Genomic DNA, 18373 nt, shown 5'->3' on the forward strand with positions numbered 1-18373 from the left:
TGTACGGCAGTCCTCTCCACATTCCTCGCGGATCACTTTAAATCACAAATTAGTCTGCACACCACATCACAGTAACCGCTCCTACCCGCCAATGAAGGCAAAGGTCGGCCCTAAACTCCTCTTGTACACGCTGACTCTGCGCCACGCAAATGCTAAAAGTTAGGAGGGCGAGACAGAAGCAGAGAGACGCAGGTCCTTGACAAATTACCGAAATCGCGCAGAGATCATAGCAAAATTCTGCCAACTCTAACTTGGGGATAAAGCTCCCTTATTATTCTCCTGGCTAATAATATTAAAAACGCGGCGACTGAGACCTGTTTTTAGCTAAACAGACGACCTCCTGGACCACTCCGTGGCCCCAGCAGAGAGGTCATCAGGTGACAAAGGCGGCACTCCTCACTCCGGCCTCTGCTCGCGGGCGGCGCAGGCCTAGGCGAGGCCTGAAGGGACTAGTTGGCGCGCACCAGCCGGGCGTGGTGACGTCAGGGCGGAAGCGCACGCTGCGTGAAGCGGCCCAGAATCAGGCGGTCACGGGAATATCCGTCGCGCCGAGGACGCTGGTTAGTCTCGCTCCGGGTTCCGGCTGCGTTGGGCGTGCGTGCAGCTCGCTGAGACTATGGCGTCCGGGCCTCACCCGACCGCGACCGCTGCCGCCGCCGCCTCGTCGGCCGCCCCGAGTGCGGGCGGCTCTAGCTCCGGGACGACGACCACGACGACGACTACGACGGGAGGGATCCTGATCGGCGACCGCCTGTACTCGGAAGTTTCGCTCACCATCGACCACTCGCTGATTCCGGAGGAGCGGCTCTCCCCTACCCCGTCTATGCAGGACGGGCTCGACCTGCCCAGCGAGACCGACTTGCGCATCCTGGGCTGCGAGCTCATCCAAGCCGCCGGCATTCTCCTCCGGTTGCCGCAGGTCAGTGCTTCGGCCCCGGGCCGGCCCAGCGCGCTTCTCCCCGCTGTCCCTTCCGCTGCATCCCGGTACCAGTGTGTCTCGGCAGGGTGGGGATGCCTCCTCGGGCTCTCCAGCCACAGGTCCCAGCCGGATCCCGGGCGGGTCGAGGGTGGGAGGGCGCCGAGGCGAAAGGAGGACCCGGCAGCGAACAGTTCGCGGCGGGAGGGGGAGGGGGAGAGAGCGGCGGCACAAAATGGCGGCGGCGCCTGGTGCGGGCCCGCCTGACCCCTGCGCTTCCGTTCTTCTCTCTTGTCTGCAGGTGGCGATGGCAACGGGGCAGGTGTTGTTTCATCGTTTTTTCTACTCCAAGTCTTTCGTCAAACACAGTTTCGAGGTAAGAGCTGCGGGGGCGGGTGAAAAGGGATTTCTTCATCCGGAAACGAGGAGGAGGGGGTAGTGTCTCCACCCAGCTTTTCTAAAAAGGGAGTGGTTAGTTTAGGCCTTTGTACCTAGTTCTCACCCACGAGAAGTAGACTTTTGGAATGTGTTTTAAAACTATAAAGCTTCTCTTGAGCCCATGTGCTGTCATCAAAAATCACAATTTTCAATCAAATTCAATTAAGATTAGTTAAGCATAAAAAAAAAGCATAGTACCAGCGTATCTGGTATGCCTATGGGGAGTAGAAATGTGCATCGTACTCTGTTTCACCAAAAGTCCCAGTTGTGTCCTGAAATTCTCCCATCAGAATAAGTTGTTTAGACTTTGAAAGAGGCTTTCCTATTTGATAGTGTTGTAGTCTAACAATTTTTTTATTGGATTATGGGTTCTTTCAGATTGTTGCCATGGCTTGTATTAATCTTGCATCAAAAATTGAAGAAGCACCTAGAAGAATAAGAGATGTGATTAATGTATTTCACCACCTACGCCAGTTAAGAGGAAAAAGGTAAGATTGGCATTATTGAACACAGTGTTTCTTGCTGCTACTGCATTGTGCACCAATCATCAACTCAAAACATTCTTTCTTCTCAAAACTGATGCAAAGGAAAACCAGCTTTAATTTAGGTGTTAAAATTCACATAGGAGCTAACTAATACTTAAATTAATTTGAAAAAAAAAACACAATTAACCAGCTATCTAAAGTTTGTAGAGGCAGTTGCATTTATGGACAATCCTAACAGTGCTGTGAAGCCAGTCCTGTGGTTTAAGATTAAACAAGAAAGGGAATACGTTTGGCTCAAGTGTGAGTGTATTCTGTAAGTTATTTTCCTCCCTCCCCTCTTGGAAGACTGAAGGTTGGAAGTGTAAACACTGCAGTTCAAGTTAATATTGTGGCAAAGTTTTGTGTAGATCATGTTTTTCTACGCGAAGTCCCAGTTAATTCTTTATCAATTGAGGTTGGCTTTTGTTAGAATACTTCTCAACATTGAACTACGATATATCGCATAATACCGGATCTGAAAGGACTGCAGGATAAAGGTTGAAGTTTGAAGTCAAAGGGATTACACAGGTATTTTGTTTTGGTCAGATACAGTATCAGTGAGTGGGGTAGAGAAATAACTATTGGGTTACATTTAGATAAGGACCGTTTTTATTTGATCTTGTAAGAAGAAAATAGAAACCAAATAGTGTCTTGGAGATTTTGTGGCTGCGTGACAACACTTTGTGTGGACCTATGGGTTCGTGAGAGGCAGTGCAAAAAGTTTTAGTTGCAGGCTTCCTGCATCTAGAGGTGACTTCTAGTACATCCTGCAGAAGGATACACTTGGCATAGATTAGTTCTGTGTTCACTTCTTAAGAAATTGTGGTGATGTTAGATAAACTTGTACTGAGTTTGAAAGGAAGTTAGTTTTAAAAGGATTTTAAGTTGTTGGGGTTGGGTGTCAGTGCCAAATTAGTATCCTACATGCGTGGGCTTTATTGGCTGAATCTATAAGTTGTCAGTAATGGAACTATCCAGAGACATAGTAAAGTAACCTTTAGTTAGAAAGTCTGAGCCATTGCTACCCAGATAGTTTCCACAGCATTTTTTCAGTTTTCTTACGTTCTTTTTTCCTCCATCTTTTCTCATTTACCCTAACCACGTCCAGGGACAGACTAATATTTTATTTTAAACTATCCTTTAGCTTCTTGGTGAGGAATCCCTGGAAATTGGGAAGATATCAAATTGGTATTTAGTGTGGTCTGAGCTAAAATTTGTTTTTAGATATTTAGTGGATTCTTCAGGGTGTTTAAAACAAATTGACAGTAATTAAAAGGCTTTTAATCCGAGGATTCAGTGTTTGCCTAAAGGAGTTTTCGGTCTGTATTCTTTGAACCATTGAGCCAACTGTTGTATTGTAACTTAACAATGATTATCTACTTTGAACTTTTTCTATGAGACTTAGAGTATTCTTCCTTGAGGTCAGAGTAGGTCTTCTTAACTATACAAACTTTGGAATTTAAAACATCTCACCTGACTGTTGCGCCTGATGTAATAGTGTGTTTTTGGTCATTATTACAGAGAAATTGACTTTGTCTCAATCTTACAAGTCTGATTATAGCATGAAATTTAAAAGGAGTTGTTAATTGCATGGAAGCCTTTTTTTTAAAGCAGGATGTAAAAGTGTTTCTATGCATATTACAAGTTTACTCAGACACGTAACTTGTATATGTTATTAACTTCAACTCTTTTTTCCCTTGCAACCGACTATACAGCGACCAGCTACATTTACCAAAGCCTGGGTGATGTGGAGTGGTACATAGAGATGAAGCTGTCGTCATGGCAACAGTGAGTGAAGTATCGAAAATCCCCAAGGAGAAGCCAGTGCTCTGAGAATAGGTCACTGGAATCGGGGACTAACAGGTTGGCCACTGGTGAACCATTTAGAAAAACTCCTGTTTCTTGTTATAAGCTTTTGTCTTTGCTGTCCAAGTTATTAGAAACTATAGCTTGGTGTGTTTTTATCTAGAGTAGTGCCATTAGAAAGTATTGTTGGTATTCCATTTTAGTTAGATAAATAGTATATCAGTTTAATGATGCTGTTTTAATCTGGTTTATGCATAGCTTTAAGTTGTAGTCTGATCTTGGTAATGACAGAGGACGCATCATTTTTGTAGCCTTTAGGTCATTGTTTTTCAGTCCTGGTTACACATTAGAATCACCAGAGGAGCTTTTAGAAAGTATCAATGCCCAAGCCCTGTCCTGGATTATTTCTCCCTCCCCCCTTCAATTTTTCTGTAGTTTCATAATTGCCTCTAAGGTCAGAATAAATGGCTGAATTGAAAGAGAAAATTGCTTTTTCATTTCATTAGTTTCCGATTTTGTTTTTGAGATGCAGCATATTTCCAGACAATTAAGCATTTTCTGTAATTTTAAGGAGCCCACATGTATACCTGAATGCTTGCCTAAAGACAAATATTCAGACTGATGCAACCATTCATTGGTGAATATGGTGTGGTATTTTCAGCAGGTATATAGATCATAGACAAGAACTGGAAGTCTTAAGTGGTCTTGTCATTTAGTCCAACCTCCCTCAGTTTATTTCGGTGGTTGTAAAGGTAGTGGCCTTCAGCTGGCTTAAACACTGCTAGAGGAGGAATATTCCCTTGGAGTAGGCGTTACAACTTTCTGTATATTGAACAACAATCTGGCTCCTCATAAACTAAATCTCATTTTAGTGTAGTCTCTCGAAGAACTAAGTCCAAATTTTCTAGGTGCTTGTACCACACAAGTGAGACTAACCATGTTTGGATATCCTGTTTGAATTTTTTTTCTTTTTTTTTGTTAAGTCGTATTTCAACTAAATCATGCTAAAGGAAAAATTGTTATTCTCAGAGACGAAATAAACTTCCAGTGACCAAAGCCCAAGATTTCCTATTAAGACTAAAATTTGAAAATTTTTCTTTTCATGTAAATTTAATTTTAAAAATCTGATAAAAAAGCAGGGGAGGTAGAGTTTAGTTGATGATGAAAATTATTTTTTCTCTGAATAGGTAATTTTTTTTTTTTGAAGAGATTTAGAATGTCACCTCCTGAAACTTACTGGAAAGGAAAGTTTACTTAATTCAAGATGAAGAAATTCTAGCAAGCTTCAATTCAACTTTATGTGCTTGCTGCCATAGACAGTACTAATTGATAAATTGTTACTGTAAGTAAGGAAACCACCTGCTTAGACAGTTTCCTTTAATCTTTTCTTATTGCTGACTTATGGAAACATTTTTCTATTTCTGATACAAATTCTGATACAAAATAATCCTTTTACGGTAGTTGTAAATTACATGCTCATTGAGCCTTTCTTGATTTAAAACCAGTTTTTAACAAAATGAAAGTGTCAGATTATATATCTACAAAGTTACCTTCCAAAACCACTAGTAGAAGGCCTAAGCAAGAATTTGAGTATATAGTTGAATTACACTAAATAATGGGTTTGGTTTCCTTAATTGGTTTTGGTGTTGGGACTTTGACATACGAAAAAAGGAAAGTAAAGATTGTGGCAGAATAGATGGAAAGTAACAATTCATTTAATGAATTAATTCATTTAATTCAATTAATGAATAAGCCTGATTTGGGGATCAGATAATAGCCATTATTGAGACAAGTGTGTAGTTGGTTAATTGCAGGAAAAGTGAGTTTTAACACAATTTGAAGGCAGCTGTTAAAGCAAGCTTAGTAAGAGGTATAGATTAGTTTGATCAACATAAAATAGGGGGAAATGAGACAACTACTTTTATAAATTTATTTTTAGGATTTTAATGGTGCGGTTTACAGTCTGAATTGCAGGGAGTAAAGAGTTAGTGGCAGGCCACTATAAAACTGGGGATATTCTACGTCCTGATACCTGTTGAAGGAGGGCCATCAAATAACTGGTTATGAGAGTCGGAGGTGTGGATTTGACTTTTTTCCAAACTTTTTGTAATAATGATAAAACCTGAAAAATTACAAACCTTAAGATTTTTGGGTTATATATTCATGTGTACATTGATTGCTCTGAAGTTAATTTTTTCCCCAAAGAGTATTTAACTTGTAGCCTATTGTCCTGATAAGGTAGATTCGTTGTTATATTTTTATATTAGAAGTCTGTCCCCTGTCCAGTTGGTGGCCTCATTCCTCACACTTCTCATAGCTATAATAGGAATCGAACGGAGTGAAGGCCATTTTCAGCACTGTTAATTTAAGTAAGCTAGTTTCCATCTTGTCAGATTTACCAACTTTTTTGTTTAGTGTATTTTGATAAAAATCATATACTATCAAATAATTTGAAATAGTCTAATAAGCATTCTTGTTGCTGTAATTTTAGATGGGATGAAGGAAGGAAAATGAAAAGATGTTTAGATAATATGTCACTGCAGGGTAGTTAATGTAGCTCATTTCAGATTGTTTTCTAATATTCAAGTGGATGTATTTAAAATACAATCTTACATATTTCTGGATTTGGCGTACATGATAAAATGAGTTGTGAGTGGTAATATTCAGAATGACCTTTTTTTAAAACCAGATGTGTTCTGCCAGAGCAAAAACTCTTGAATCTTTTGGCTGAAATGAATTCAGTATGGGGAAACATTTTTAAATGTTCTCTCCCTACATATACACCATATAATCACGTCTTAATGAAAATGTATTTCTTATTGGCTCTAAAAACGTCAAATGAAGGACAATGGGAAATGAAAGTCCACAAGTTCTCCGTAAGAAACCAGTTTTGAATTTAAATCAGATAGTCTTTTAATTGAAAATGCTATTTCCTAAGCATTGAACCACTGATACATAGCTTTCTGCATTATAACCTTTGAAGCTATCAAAATTTAGTCTGGCACAGGGACCTTGAGTATTCTGATTCCCTCATCATGGTCTTCCCTTCTCTTTTAAATTGCATTCTAAAGAGTATTGCCTGGTAACTACAACTCAGACCAAATTTAAGCCTGTTTTTTATTGATCGCTTCTAGTTTTGAATCTTTTATTTATGTAATTGAGCTGAAATTTTAGTGCTCAGATTTTCTTTAACAGAGACGGATTCTTAGAATAAATTTGTTTAGGCAAATTGTCCATTTAGGGGAATCTGAATTAGCTACCTACCATTTTTTCCCCCACTTTATACTTTGGCCATAAATTAGCCAAGAGTTGATAGTTTAGAAAATGAATTAAATCATTATAATCTTATGAAGTCTTTATAGTAAATATTTTCAATAACACATTAGTTTTGTCACTGGAAAAAATCTGTGGAGACTGATGAGGTTTGTGATGATAAATCGACAATTTAAGTCTATGTATACATATACACCTAAAAGATAATCATGAAAAAAACAACAAAGGATACATGTAAGTATTAGAATGAATTTTTCACTACAGGGTTGAGTTAGTTCCTATAGAAACCTAGTTTAGAAAGTGTATGTTTAATTAGCATAACTTGGACAGCACAAGATTAATGCTTTAACTTGTTTGCAGGAGTTTAAAAAGCTGGTTTCTGTTGCCAATAGTTGGTTGGAAGGGAAAATGGAGATGCCACAAATACAATTTTTTGGATGTGCAAAACAGTTTTGATTTTATTTCTTACAAACTATAGGACTCCAAGCCCCCTGATCCTTGATCAGAACTACATTAACACCAAAAATCAAGTTATCAAGGCAGAGAGAAGGGTGCTAAAGGAGTTGGGATTTTGTGTTCATGTCAAGCATCCCCATAAGGTGAGTTGTAGAGTGCAGAGATTACATTCGTAAGTATTAGGGTCTTTCTAAAACTGCATCTTACATGAATTTATATTGTTATTTTTGAGAGTTAACCTTGGTTTTTAAAAAGCATCCTTCAGGTTATTGAAATTTATCAGAAAGTAGGAGTCAAAAAGACTTGGGTTCAGATCTCCACCCTTCATCGTGTGGGCATAGATAAGTTGTTTTTGCCTCTGTGGTTAACCCAGTTTCCCTAGCCAGAAAACAGATTGTGAAATAACCTTATTCCAAAGAGGAAATAATATACATGTGCAAAAGTACCTGGAATGCTGTCACACAGTAAAATGTTCAAAGCATAGTGGCTGCTCGCTGTCTGAATATTTATTTCTCCAGTATCTCTTAGCTTACATATGATCATCATAATAGCCCATTGGTTACCATATGGGTGCTCTGGGGATAGGACTATCTGTGAGAGAAGTTTGTCTTTGCCATTAGCTCTTGGACTTTGGCAAATATCCCTGTTCCTCGGATGCTACATATTCAAGATTGTAAAATTAGGAAGATTGATAATAAAGGTCCAGGAAGATTTAACCTGAACTGTAGTGAAACTGTTGATAATGTAGTTTTTATTTATCACACTTTAGTGTGATAAGCTTCACTGTAGGAATACTGTTTGATTACTTAATTGTAATATCCACTGTATTACATAATATGATCATATGCATTGTGTAGCATTAAAAACATACAGTCTGTAGGATTTTTGGACATGTAGAATTGTACCCTGGGAAATTAAGTGAAATAATCTCATACCACAGTGCCTGTCACATAGTAAAGTGTTCATGGAGAAATTAGGTATTTTTTTTTAACTGATTTCGCTCATTTTTCCTGTGCAATTTTGGATCATACTTCTAATTTTTATGGAATCTAGTGGCATAATAACCCACACCGACTGCCTGTGTGTTATAGGTTGGTCTGTATTATCTATGCAGTTGTAGAAGAGATAAAACTTGCACCTAACATTTCAATTACTTATATTCATTGAACTCTGTATTCTTAAAGAACCACTGATTTGCTAAATTGAGTTTTTTTCCCTTGTCCTTCAGATCATTGTTATGTATTTACAAGTCTTAGAATGTGAACGTAATCAAACCCTGGTTCAAACTGCCTGGTAAGTTGCTTTTTTACATTTCTTTCCTAGCCAGGAAAACAGAAGCAGAAATAAAGTAAGTTTCATTTTCCCTTTCCAAAATAACGAGAGGAGTTTGTTTTGGTGCTTTTTGTTTTTTTTGTTTTTTAACCAAAAGGTAAATAATGCTTATTTCTGCTTCCTGTTTTCTTGGCTTGACTAATTGCTTTCAATGGAGAACTCAATTTAACTTTGTTCTTTTTTCTACTCTTTAATTAAAGGGTAGTCCATGATGGTAAGTCATAGAACTCTGCCCTCTGCACTTCAGCCCATGACCTCAGGATGGCCTGATTGGCTGCCCTGCTCTCCAGCCAATCCAGTGCAAGCTCTCATCCGAGATTCACTGAAGTGGTCCATATCCATCTGGCAGCATCTTCTAGTTCTGTCGGGGTGTCAAAAGGATTTGTATATTTGCTTCTAGAAGTAACTATTCAACATGCCTGTGTATATAATGTATACCTGTAACTATCAAAATGAATAGTTCATTTTTGATAGATTTGTTGTCCAGCCATTATGAATTAAATGATTTTTTTTTTGTTAGGAGTTTGACTTAGCTATTTTTAGTATGTATAGCATGGTGTCTACCAAAGGGGAAAGTACAACTTGCAGCTTAAAATGGGCACCATTCCCATTCTGGATGAATTATAGCTGCTGGACTGTTGAGGCAATACTAAAAGAATTACATTTTTAAAAGAGATGTTAATATTGCCATAAGTACTGTAGAACTTGGACTTTTGACATGAAGATGTTTGACTTGGAGGGCTAGTTTATTTTAAGGTAAAACAAGGAATTTGGTCCAGCTACAACTACTTTCTCAAGACTGTTGATGATGTGCAGGACTTAAGTAATTTTCATGTTCTGGACTTAAATGACTGCCATGCTTCTTTAGGACTCAGTAAATATCAGTAATATTAGATAAGTCTAATTGCTTTTATAAAATGCATGACATTTTTAATATATGCTCTATAGAACATTTAAGCAGTTTTCATGGATAAGGATTTTTAAGAAATAGTCTAACCTTTTAAAATAGTTTAACCTTTTAAACAGTTTGTGAAATTTCTTTAATACTTTAGGGATATTGTGGGGAGGGTTCACTAATAAAAAAGTCCAGCACTTTATTAACTGAAGTAGTTTATTGCTTTTGTTTGTACTTAGTCACAAAAAAGGTATGTAAACAAGGCTATTCTGTATATTTACTGCTCTTCACTTCCCTACCTAGATTTTCTGAAGTAGCTTAGTTTTCTTAATACAATTTGGTGAGTGCTTACTGAAAATGCCTTTTTACCCCTGTTACAGTATTTTGAGTTTTTGAAAGAACTTGGTTGACACTGCTTTTCATTGTGGATAAAGGAGAGATGGTCAATAATTAATGGCTTGAAGTACTGTTGGAGTGGTTTATCATTTCTGAAATTAGATATGTGAAAATTGACTTTCAAAGCATTGCTTTTCATAGAAATAAAAACTACAGAAGTACTATTTGGGATGATGTGGAATTATTTTAAAGGACTTTAGTCACATCTAGGAAAGCTGAAGAATGGTTCCAGTGTTAAATTCTTATCTCTTACTGATTTTTGAGTTAAGAGTTGTTGTATGCTAGAATATGAGGATATGAATATAAGAGAAGAAAAAAGAATAAAGTAGATTGAGTCTCCAATTTTATGTAAGCCTCGGAAGGACTGGTTTGTTTATGTACAAAGCTTATGGTTGAAATATTTTTCAGGAATTATATGAATGACAGTCTTCGAACCAATGTATTTGTTCGGTTCCAGCCAGAGACTATAGCATGTGCTTGCATCTACCTTGCAGCTAGAGCTCTTCAGGTAGGTATATATAGCCTGTAGTCTGCTATAGGATACATCACAAGAGTTAGCAGTTCTAATAAAAACTGAAATTTGTTCTAAACCATTCTGTTTTTATGGTTTAGATTCCATTACCAACTCGTCCCCATTGGTTTCTTCTTTTTGGTACTACAGAAGAGGAAATCCAGGAAATTTGCATAGAAACGCTTAGGCTTTATACCAGAAAAAAGGTAGCTGTTTACTTATGTTTGTGTTAATACTTTTTAAGTGTTAAGAGTCTAAACTAGTATAAGGGAGAACTACTAACTTCATTTTCTTCCACCAGCCAAACTATGAATTGTTGGAAAAAGAAGTAGAGAAAAGAAAAGTAGCCTTACAAGAAGCCAAATTAAAAGCAAAGGGATTGAATCCCGATGGAACTCCAGCCCTTTCAACCCTTGGTGGATTTTCCCCAGCCTCCAAACCATGTAAGATATATTCAAAATTGAAATGATTTGGGCACTGAAGATGTGCAGTTATTAGAAAGCTTTAGCATATAACAGTGGCATAGAAACAATGATGTTAGCAAGCAAGAAGCTGTTACCATTTTCTCTTATGATAGACAAATACTTGAAAGCACGGTGCTCTTGAGTTTCATTTAGAAACAACTTTTTGGCCCTCTATTAAATCCAATAGATAACATGTCTTTGTGTTGTTTTTAAGCATCACCAAGAGAAGTGAAAGCTGAAGAGAAGTCACCAATCTCTGTTAATGTGAAGACAGTCAAGAAAGAACCTGAGGACAGACAACAGGCTTCCAAAAGCCCTTATAATGGGTGAGAGTATATTTGAATTAGAAAACTAGTCTAAGGACTCTTTTATGTGTTTAATTTCTAACACACTAAACATGTATCTGAAATAATGGTGTGGGGGTTTTTTTGTTTGTTTGTTTGTTTTTTAAGTGTAAGAAAAGACAGCAAGAGAAGTAGAAACAGCAGGAGTGCAAGTCGATCAAGATCAAGAACACGATCACGTTCTAGATCACATACTCCAAGAAGACAGTAAGTAAATATTCTCATAGAGAAAGCAGTCTTATTTGGAGTAACGTTCCTGAGTTTTAAGAAAATTGAACATAGTTGGATGTTTTCACAGTTAGGCTAGATTTAGTCTTTTTAACATGAGCTAAATTATGAGAAGTGAGTTTGGAAATCTGCCCTGCCTATACATGGCTTTTTCGTTTTGTGGTAGTGTAACTTAACATTGTGTTCTGGTTTTGCCCATTTTTTGAAGAAGTGTAGGGGCTGGCCACAAAGTGCTATGGAAGGCTATAATATCCTGTCTATAATGTGAAAACAGTCTTTTAATGTGAAAACAGTCTTTTTGTTTAAGTTTAATTCGAGAATATTAATATTTTATTAACTGTTAATTAACCAGTAATCAAATTGACCAGAGCCAAAGAATCTTCCCTGGCTTTGTAATTAAAATGCTAGCTGCTTGTGTCTGTTCAATGGCTCTTTTGAACATGTGTGAGATACTCAATAAAAAGCATAGCTATCTAGGACACTTTGCAAAAATTACTAATTTTCTCTTTGGAATGTAGACATGTGGTATATTTAAGATTTGTATAATACAGGCTAGCGGGAGCTGGTGAGAGGTGGGTAAATTTAGTGAAAGTTTTCTGTCTTGCCTGTACTGCTACAGGTCAATATTGTTTTTTGAACCTGTTAAAAGCACCATCAAAATAATCTGTTCCCAGCAGAAACTGAATCTAAACCTCAAATTTTTATTGTCTAAGTTATAATAATAGGCGGAGCCGATCTGGAACATACAGCTCAAGATCAAGAAGCAGGTCCCGCAGTCACAGTGAAAGTCCAAGACGACATCATAATCATGGTTCTCCTCACCTTAAGGCCAAGCATACAAGAGAGGATTTAAAAAGTTCAAATAGACATGGTCATAAAAGGAAAAAGTCTCGTTCTCGATCTCAGAGCAAGTCTCGGGATCACTCAGATGCTGCCAAGAAACACAGGCATGAAAGGGGACATCATAGGGACAGGCGTGAAAGATCTCGCTCCTTTGAGAGGTCCCATAAAGGCAAGCACCATGGTGGCAGTCGCTCAGGACATGGCAGGCACAGGCGCTGACTTTCTTCCTTTGAGCCTGCATCAGTTCCTGGTTTTGCCTATCTACAGTGTGATGTATGGACTCATAATCAAAACATTAAAAGGAAATTGATTAGGATTTGATTTCTTAAAGCCCTCTAGGTCTCTAGAAACACTGAGGACATTTTCTTTTGGAAGGAAACTATGTGTTTTTTTTTTTTTGTTTTGGGGTTTTTTGTTTTTTTGTTTTTAAGTTTTTGTGGGTTTCTTTTTTGTTTGGGGGGTTTTTTTGGTTGTTTCTAGGGTTTTTGTTTTGTTTTTGTTTTTGTTTTGTTTTTTTTGCACATTAAAATGCCCTAGCAGTATCTAATTGAAAACCATGGTCAGGTTCAATTGTACTTATAGTTGTGTATTGTTTATTGCTATAAGAACTGGAGGTGAGTTCTGTAAAAATGTATCTTATTTTTATACAGATAAAAATTGCAGACACTGTTCTATTTAAGTGGTTATTTGTTTAAATGATGGTGAATACTTTCTTAACACTGGTTTGTCTGCATGTGTAAAGATTTTTACAAGGAAATAAAATGCAAATCTTGTTTTTCTAAACTGCTTCAAATAATCTTATTTAAATAAATTATTAAACAGAGAAAAATTTTAATAGTAAAGTGCCTGTACTGATTTTCTGACAAAACCTTTTCTCCATCAGCTATATATATAGTTCAAGGTTCTTAAATGCAGTTCTTACCTGCATTGAGAGCTATTCTAAAAGTCTTTGCCTTTACATTTGGAAAAAAACCAATGGGAGTTGTGCAACAGTGTAATATTAAATGTTCTATTGTAGCATTAAACCAGTCTTCAAGTTGAAACCTATTTGCACATATATAGTACTTAAAATTTGCTTTAAGCCTCTGGTACCACTTAAGTGAGCTGTCCTCTAGAACAAAGTCAAAACTTTTAACATAATGGTATATCAGACCCAACTGTTAAACATTAAAGGTTTTCTTTAATTTAGACAGTGAAGATTTTATCTAGGCTAGGAGGATTGAATAATAAAATGAGGACCCCCGGACTTGGCTAGCTGAAAAAAGTAAAATCTGACCCTAAAGTAAATCAAGTTTTGTTGAAAAAGTCAGAAGTCCTATATCCAAATGAATACATTTTTAATATGCATATTGAGTTATTTTACCAATAATTTGGAAGTGAATTTAGAAATTTTAGAAGGCCATATAGGATTTCATTATTTTATAGTTATAGTAAGTTTTGCATTAATTTTTTTTAACACTTGATTATGTGGCCACTAGACCTGGCTCTAAATAATTTTTTTGTTTCAAGAAATCAAATATACCCACAAAGATATGAAGATTTACTGCCACTAAGGATGTTTTTAAAAAAAATAACAGCTTCTCAAGATGATTCCAAAGACCAACATTCACCATTGGTGAGCAATAGGGCTGAAAAAAGTAGAAAGCCAAACAAGGCAACTACACTGCAAGAGAGAAGACTCATTTGGATTTTAAAATGTTGGGTGTGCTACTTAGATATATTTGTAAGAACTAATGAGCGTTCTTTCTATATTGGATTTTGTAATACATACTGCTGAGCTAAATAACTTACAAGCCTAAACTACATCCAAACAGGAAACCCATTTATTTTCTTTAAAAGACATGCACTGAAGAAAGGCAGAGACAAAAGTCCGTAAAGGCCCTGTTTAAAAAATTAATCTTGAATTTTTACAAGTTTTTAAATTTTTACCTGCCTTACCCTTGTTTGGAAAGACCACCACGGGTGAGGTTTGTGAAGATGGAAGATGCAGAGAACACCTGCATGTGGGCTGAGAGCTGTATGTTAGAGGTGGCTTTGTGAGGGTGTCTGTTTCCATGCATCCTAATTTTTGCTTTGTGCTACTACTGAGTCAGTTTTCTGGGTTTTTGTCAAGAAGTTGACCACTTTATACTGCTCTGCCTGAATTTAAAAACTTTTTTTTTTTAATGTACCAATTTTTGAACTTTTATTAAGGGAAAATTCAAATAGATGTAGTAAAATACCTATCTCTCAGCTCCAGAAATAATGATCAATTCATGGCCAGCCTACCTTGTTCATACCTACCAATTCACCATTTTATTTCCCACCCTTATTATTTGTAAGAAAATACCAGACAACTGATTTCATCCTCAACCATTTCAGACTAAAAAAGGTAAGGACTTGAACATCACCAAAATACTTTTTTTATACTTAAAAAATTAACAATGCCTTGTTTACCCAGTCAGTATCCAGATTTTCCTTACTATCTCTAAGGATTTGTTTTTATAACTGGGATATTCATGCAAGGTTCATCTATTTTATGTTGGTTTTAATCACAGACTCCCATCCTTTTCCCCTTGCAATTTAAAAAAATTGGGTCGTTTGTCTTAAGGAAATTTTCATATTCTGGGTTTGCTCATTGTAACCCTCTGAAATCACTGGATGTATTTTTCTGTCTCCTGTATTGTAAACTTTGTAGATCTCAAGACTTGGCCAGATTCAGATTTGATAACTTTTTTTTTTTTTTTTTTTTTTTACATAGTGTGAAATTTGGAAGTCTGGGGACCCAGATTATGTGCTATGCTAAACTGTTACTAGACTGCTGCCTCATCCACTAGGTATTTCTTTCAGTTGCCAATCTTAATCCATTAGTGCTTGTACCTTTGACAGCTTTTTGTATTTCCTGTGTATACGTTCTCTCATTATCTTGTTTTTCCCACTACAGCCCTAAGTCTTAATGCAGACAAGTTGTTAACTATTTTTCCTAATGATCCTGATTCTTAATACAAGTCCTTTCATGTTACGGAATGTTAATGTTTGTCCTTTATGACTGTATCTTAACCCTAAAGGAAGACCAGTGAAATTCTTCATCACCTTTCCATTTTAAAATAGTGATCATCAAAAAGATTATCTTTTAACTGCGGTTCTAACTTTGCTTTATAGCTTTAAATATTGTCAGTGTTACCATCAGTTATTAACAGCATTATTAATGCCCATAACCTGCATCCAAAGCCATATTTAAAAACTTAAAGGTAGCTCTCATGAAAGTTTCCAAAAACAAGATAATTTCACAATAATATTCACGGTACTAAGAGCCATTTCTTAACATGGGCTGTAATAGATGACTGTGAAGTTCTTTTTTCTTAAAGACCGGAGTTTTCCAAGATTCATGTTAAAATCCCAGGCATACTGGGAGCCTAGTTTAACTAGAGAGTGTTCATGGGGTTTGATAAGGAAAACTCACTTCCCCCACGGGGAAAACTGGAAGGGGAGCAGTGTTCATTGTATGGGCCCTGATCCCCTCATGTTCCCTAGAGTAGCTGTGTGTGGCTGACTTTGTAGCCATTTGTCCCATTTCTCGAATGAAAGAAACATGGACTTGTAGGTCATGTCTGAATTCAAGATATTCCTCTACCAAGGGGATTTGGCAAGTTATTTGGCCCTTGCCCTTACCTCACAGCATTTTGTTAACGTGTGTTAAGCAAGTTCTATTTTTAGCTCTGCAATTCAAAATTAGTATTAGCATCCAACTATTTAGAAGAGTTTGAATTCTACATTTCCTATGAACACCGTTCAAAATACAGCTGTTTCAGAATACTTCATGAAATGAGATCTGATTCTGAACAAGATTTTCATGAAAACACTGGGCCCTTTGATTCCAAGTGTTCTCTGGTTTTGCTGCCTCTGCTTAGTTTAATTCTAACCCAAGTTCAGGAACAGAGCAAATTCCTATCCTGTCTGCTTTTATATGTCATCCAATTCCTTTCCCCTACATCAGCCATCACCTCAACCACATGTGGTTGTAGTGTTTCTATGTATGCCTTTGCTACAATCTCTCAAACAGTAGCTAATGATCTATTTAAAACGTTAATCACATGTTCTTCTAATACATAAAGCTTCCAATGGTTTCACATTTCACTCTGAATAAAATACAAACCCCTGACTCTAGCTGTATGTAATCCAGTCCTTGCCAGCCTCTTCCCTCAACCAACCTTTCTCTTCCTCAAATGTGCACATATCTATTCCTGAGTCTTTTGCCCTTGCCGTCCTTCTTGCTTCGGAGGCTCTCCCAAATCTTATTTGATAGGCTTCATCATTCAGGTGCCATTCTCTCCATAGAGGGTGCATTCACACCCTAAAATAAGCTCCCCAGACATGTTCTGTTCCTTAGCACTAATTTTTTTCATAATAACCACTATCTGAAATTACCTGATTTTATCACTTTTACTCATAAGAATATAAGCTTCAAGAAAGCAGAAGAGTGTGGTTTATTCATTATTGTATATTCTCACCTAATCCTACAACAGTGCCTGACCCATAATAGGGCATGCAACAAATACTGAGAAATGAATGAATTTCAATTGATGCTAATTCTCTGACATTTTAAGCTTTCATCTTTCAAGCATGAGCATGTGTTCTTTATCCAGTTGCCCCTCTGTGAATGTATATATTCTTTTCACAAGGTTCTAGGTTCCTGGAGCTCACAGTTGAAAGGGGACAGAGACCTGTAAACAATGGCCTGGGGTAGCAAACTGGTAGGTCATGGCCAAATCCTAGCTTGCACATGTATCTGGTTTGTGCAATGTTAGTTTTAAATGAACTAACTGGTACAGTTTTTATTGGAAATATTTACATAAAATCCTAAACTTCCAACTTCTCTTTAAAAAGTTAAAATACATGAGATCTACAATCCCTGGCAGCAACTGACTGGCACCAAGTAGCCCTCTGGTTGGGGTGTGCACATTCTAGTGCACTCCAGTTCCTTCCATTCCCTATTCACAACAATGAAGGCAGGTCTTGTTTTGCATTTATCAGTGTGCTGACCATGGTATTTTTCTTGAATCCTGCTCTTTTTGCTCCCTGATATACCTGCTTGGTCTTTGCAGTAGACCCCTGACATCTCAGAGAATAATCCAAGACCTATATAAATCCCACATCTGTGAATGTGGCATAGTATGTATAGGATACTATGTCAATTGAAAATCAGATTATTTACCGTGCCCGGCATCTCTTTACTGGTCAACCACTGATAACCATGGTTAACCTTTCCAAACTGGAATTCCTCATTTGAGGAGCTTTTGCATAGCTGAAGCACTTGTGAAAAAATTCACACATGGACTCTTCCTGTTTTTATACAGAGTATATAACACATCAGATCTTCATACAGAGTATGAGGTACAGCATAAGTCTAAGCCACCATGATGTTAAATATTCCACCCTAAATTACAGAACTAATTTTCTGCTCAAAATGTATTATTTTCTTGGCCCTTTTCAAACCAAGTTTTATTAATTTAACTATTACTGCAACACTGACGTTGAAACTGGTTAGTCCTAGCAGACTATATTTTACACATGAGGGAAGTTAAGAGTCAGCAAATGAGCTTTTAACTTACTTGAAAATAGCAAAATTGCAAATGTTAAGTGTCTGCTGTAATTACATTTAACCTGATGAGGGCTACCATGATAGGTTTCTACTTAGAGAAATAAAGGTAGAGAAAGTCTTGATGGCTACATATGTGGTCAATATCTTCACAGAATAGCTGCTTGCAGGGTGCTTGCTTTCCAGTTGGGAGGCGATGTCACATCCAAAGTAATCTCCAGTATAGTTTAGGGCCAAGCCTGCAGTACAGTAAGTGCTGAGTTTAAAAAAGGAAAAGGGACCACTGTGGCCCAGAGGGCCTTGGAAAGTTTTCATCGAGAATAGGGAACGTGGGCTGGCCTAGAACAGGAAGGGCCTGAAGGGCCAAGA

General features: G+C 37.3%; 1 protein-coding gene across 2 annotated transcripts; it reads left to right on the forward strand.

Annotated features, from left to right (window-relative positions):
* Positions 1-253: 253 nt before the first annotated feature.
* Positions 254-14070, forward strand: CCNL1 (cyclin L1). Of its 2 annotated transcripts, XM_049628646.1 has the most exons (11): positions 254-919; positions 1218-1292; positions 1733-1842; positions 7436-7556; positions 8642-8706; positions 10445-10544; positions 10649-10753; positions 10849-10990; positions 11226-11337; positions 11464-11562; positions 12297-14070. In XM_049628646.1, the coding sequence occupies exons 1-11, from the start codon at positions 617-619 to the stop codon at positions 12643-12645; spliced, it is 1581 nt and encodes a 526-aa protein (XP_049484603.1). In that variant the 5' UTR covers positions 254-616; the 3' UTR covers positions 12646-14070. The 2 variants fall into 2 exon arrangements, with proteins under 2 accessions (XP_049484603.1, XP_049484604.1); XM_049628647.1 differs by lacking the exons at positions 10649-10753; positions 10849-10990; positions 11226-11337; positions 11464-11562; positions 12297-14070 and having other exon boundaries at positions 260-919; positions 8946-10445.
* The last annotated feature ends 4303 nt before the right edge of the window (positions 14071-18373 follow it).

The sequence above is a fragment of the Panthera uncia genome, chromosome C2 (assembly GCF_023721935.1).
Source record: "Panthera uncia isolate 11264 chromosome C2, Puncia_PCG_1.0, whole genome shotgun sequence".
Classification (NCBI taxonomy): domain Eukaryota; kingdom Metazoa; phylum Chordata; class Mammalia; order Carnivora; family Felidae; genus Panthera; species Panthera uncia.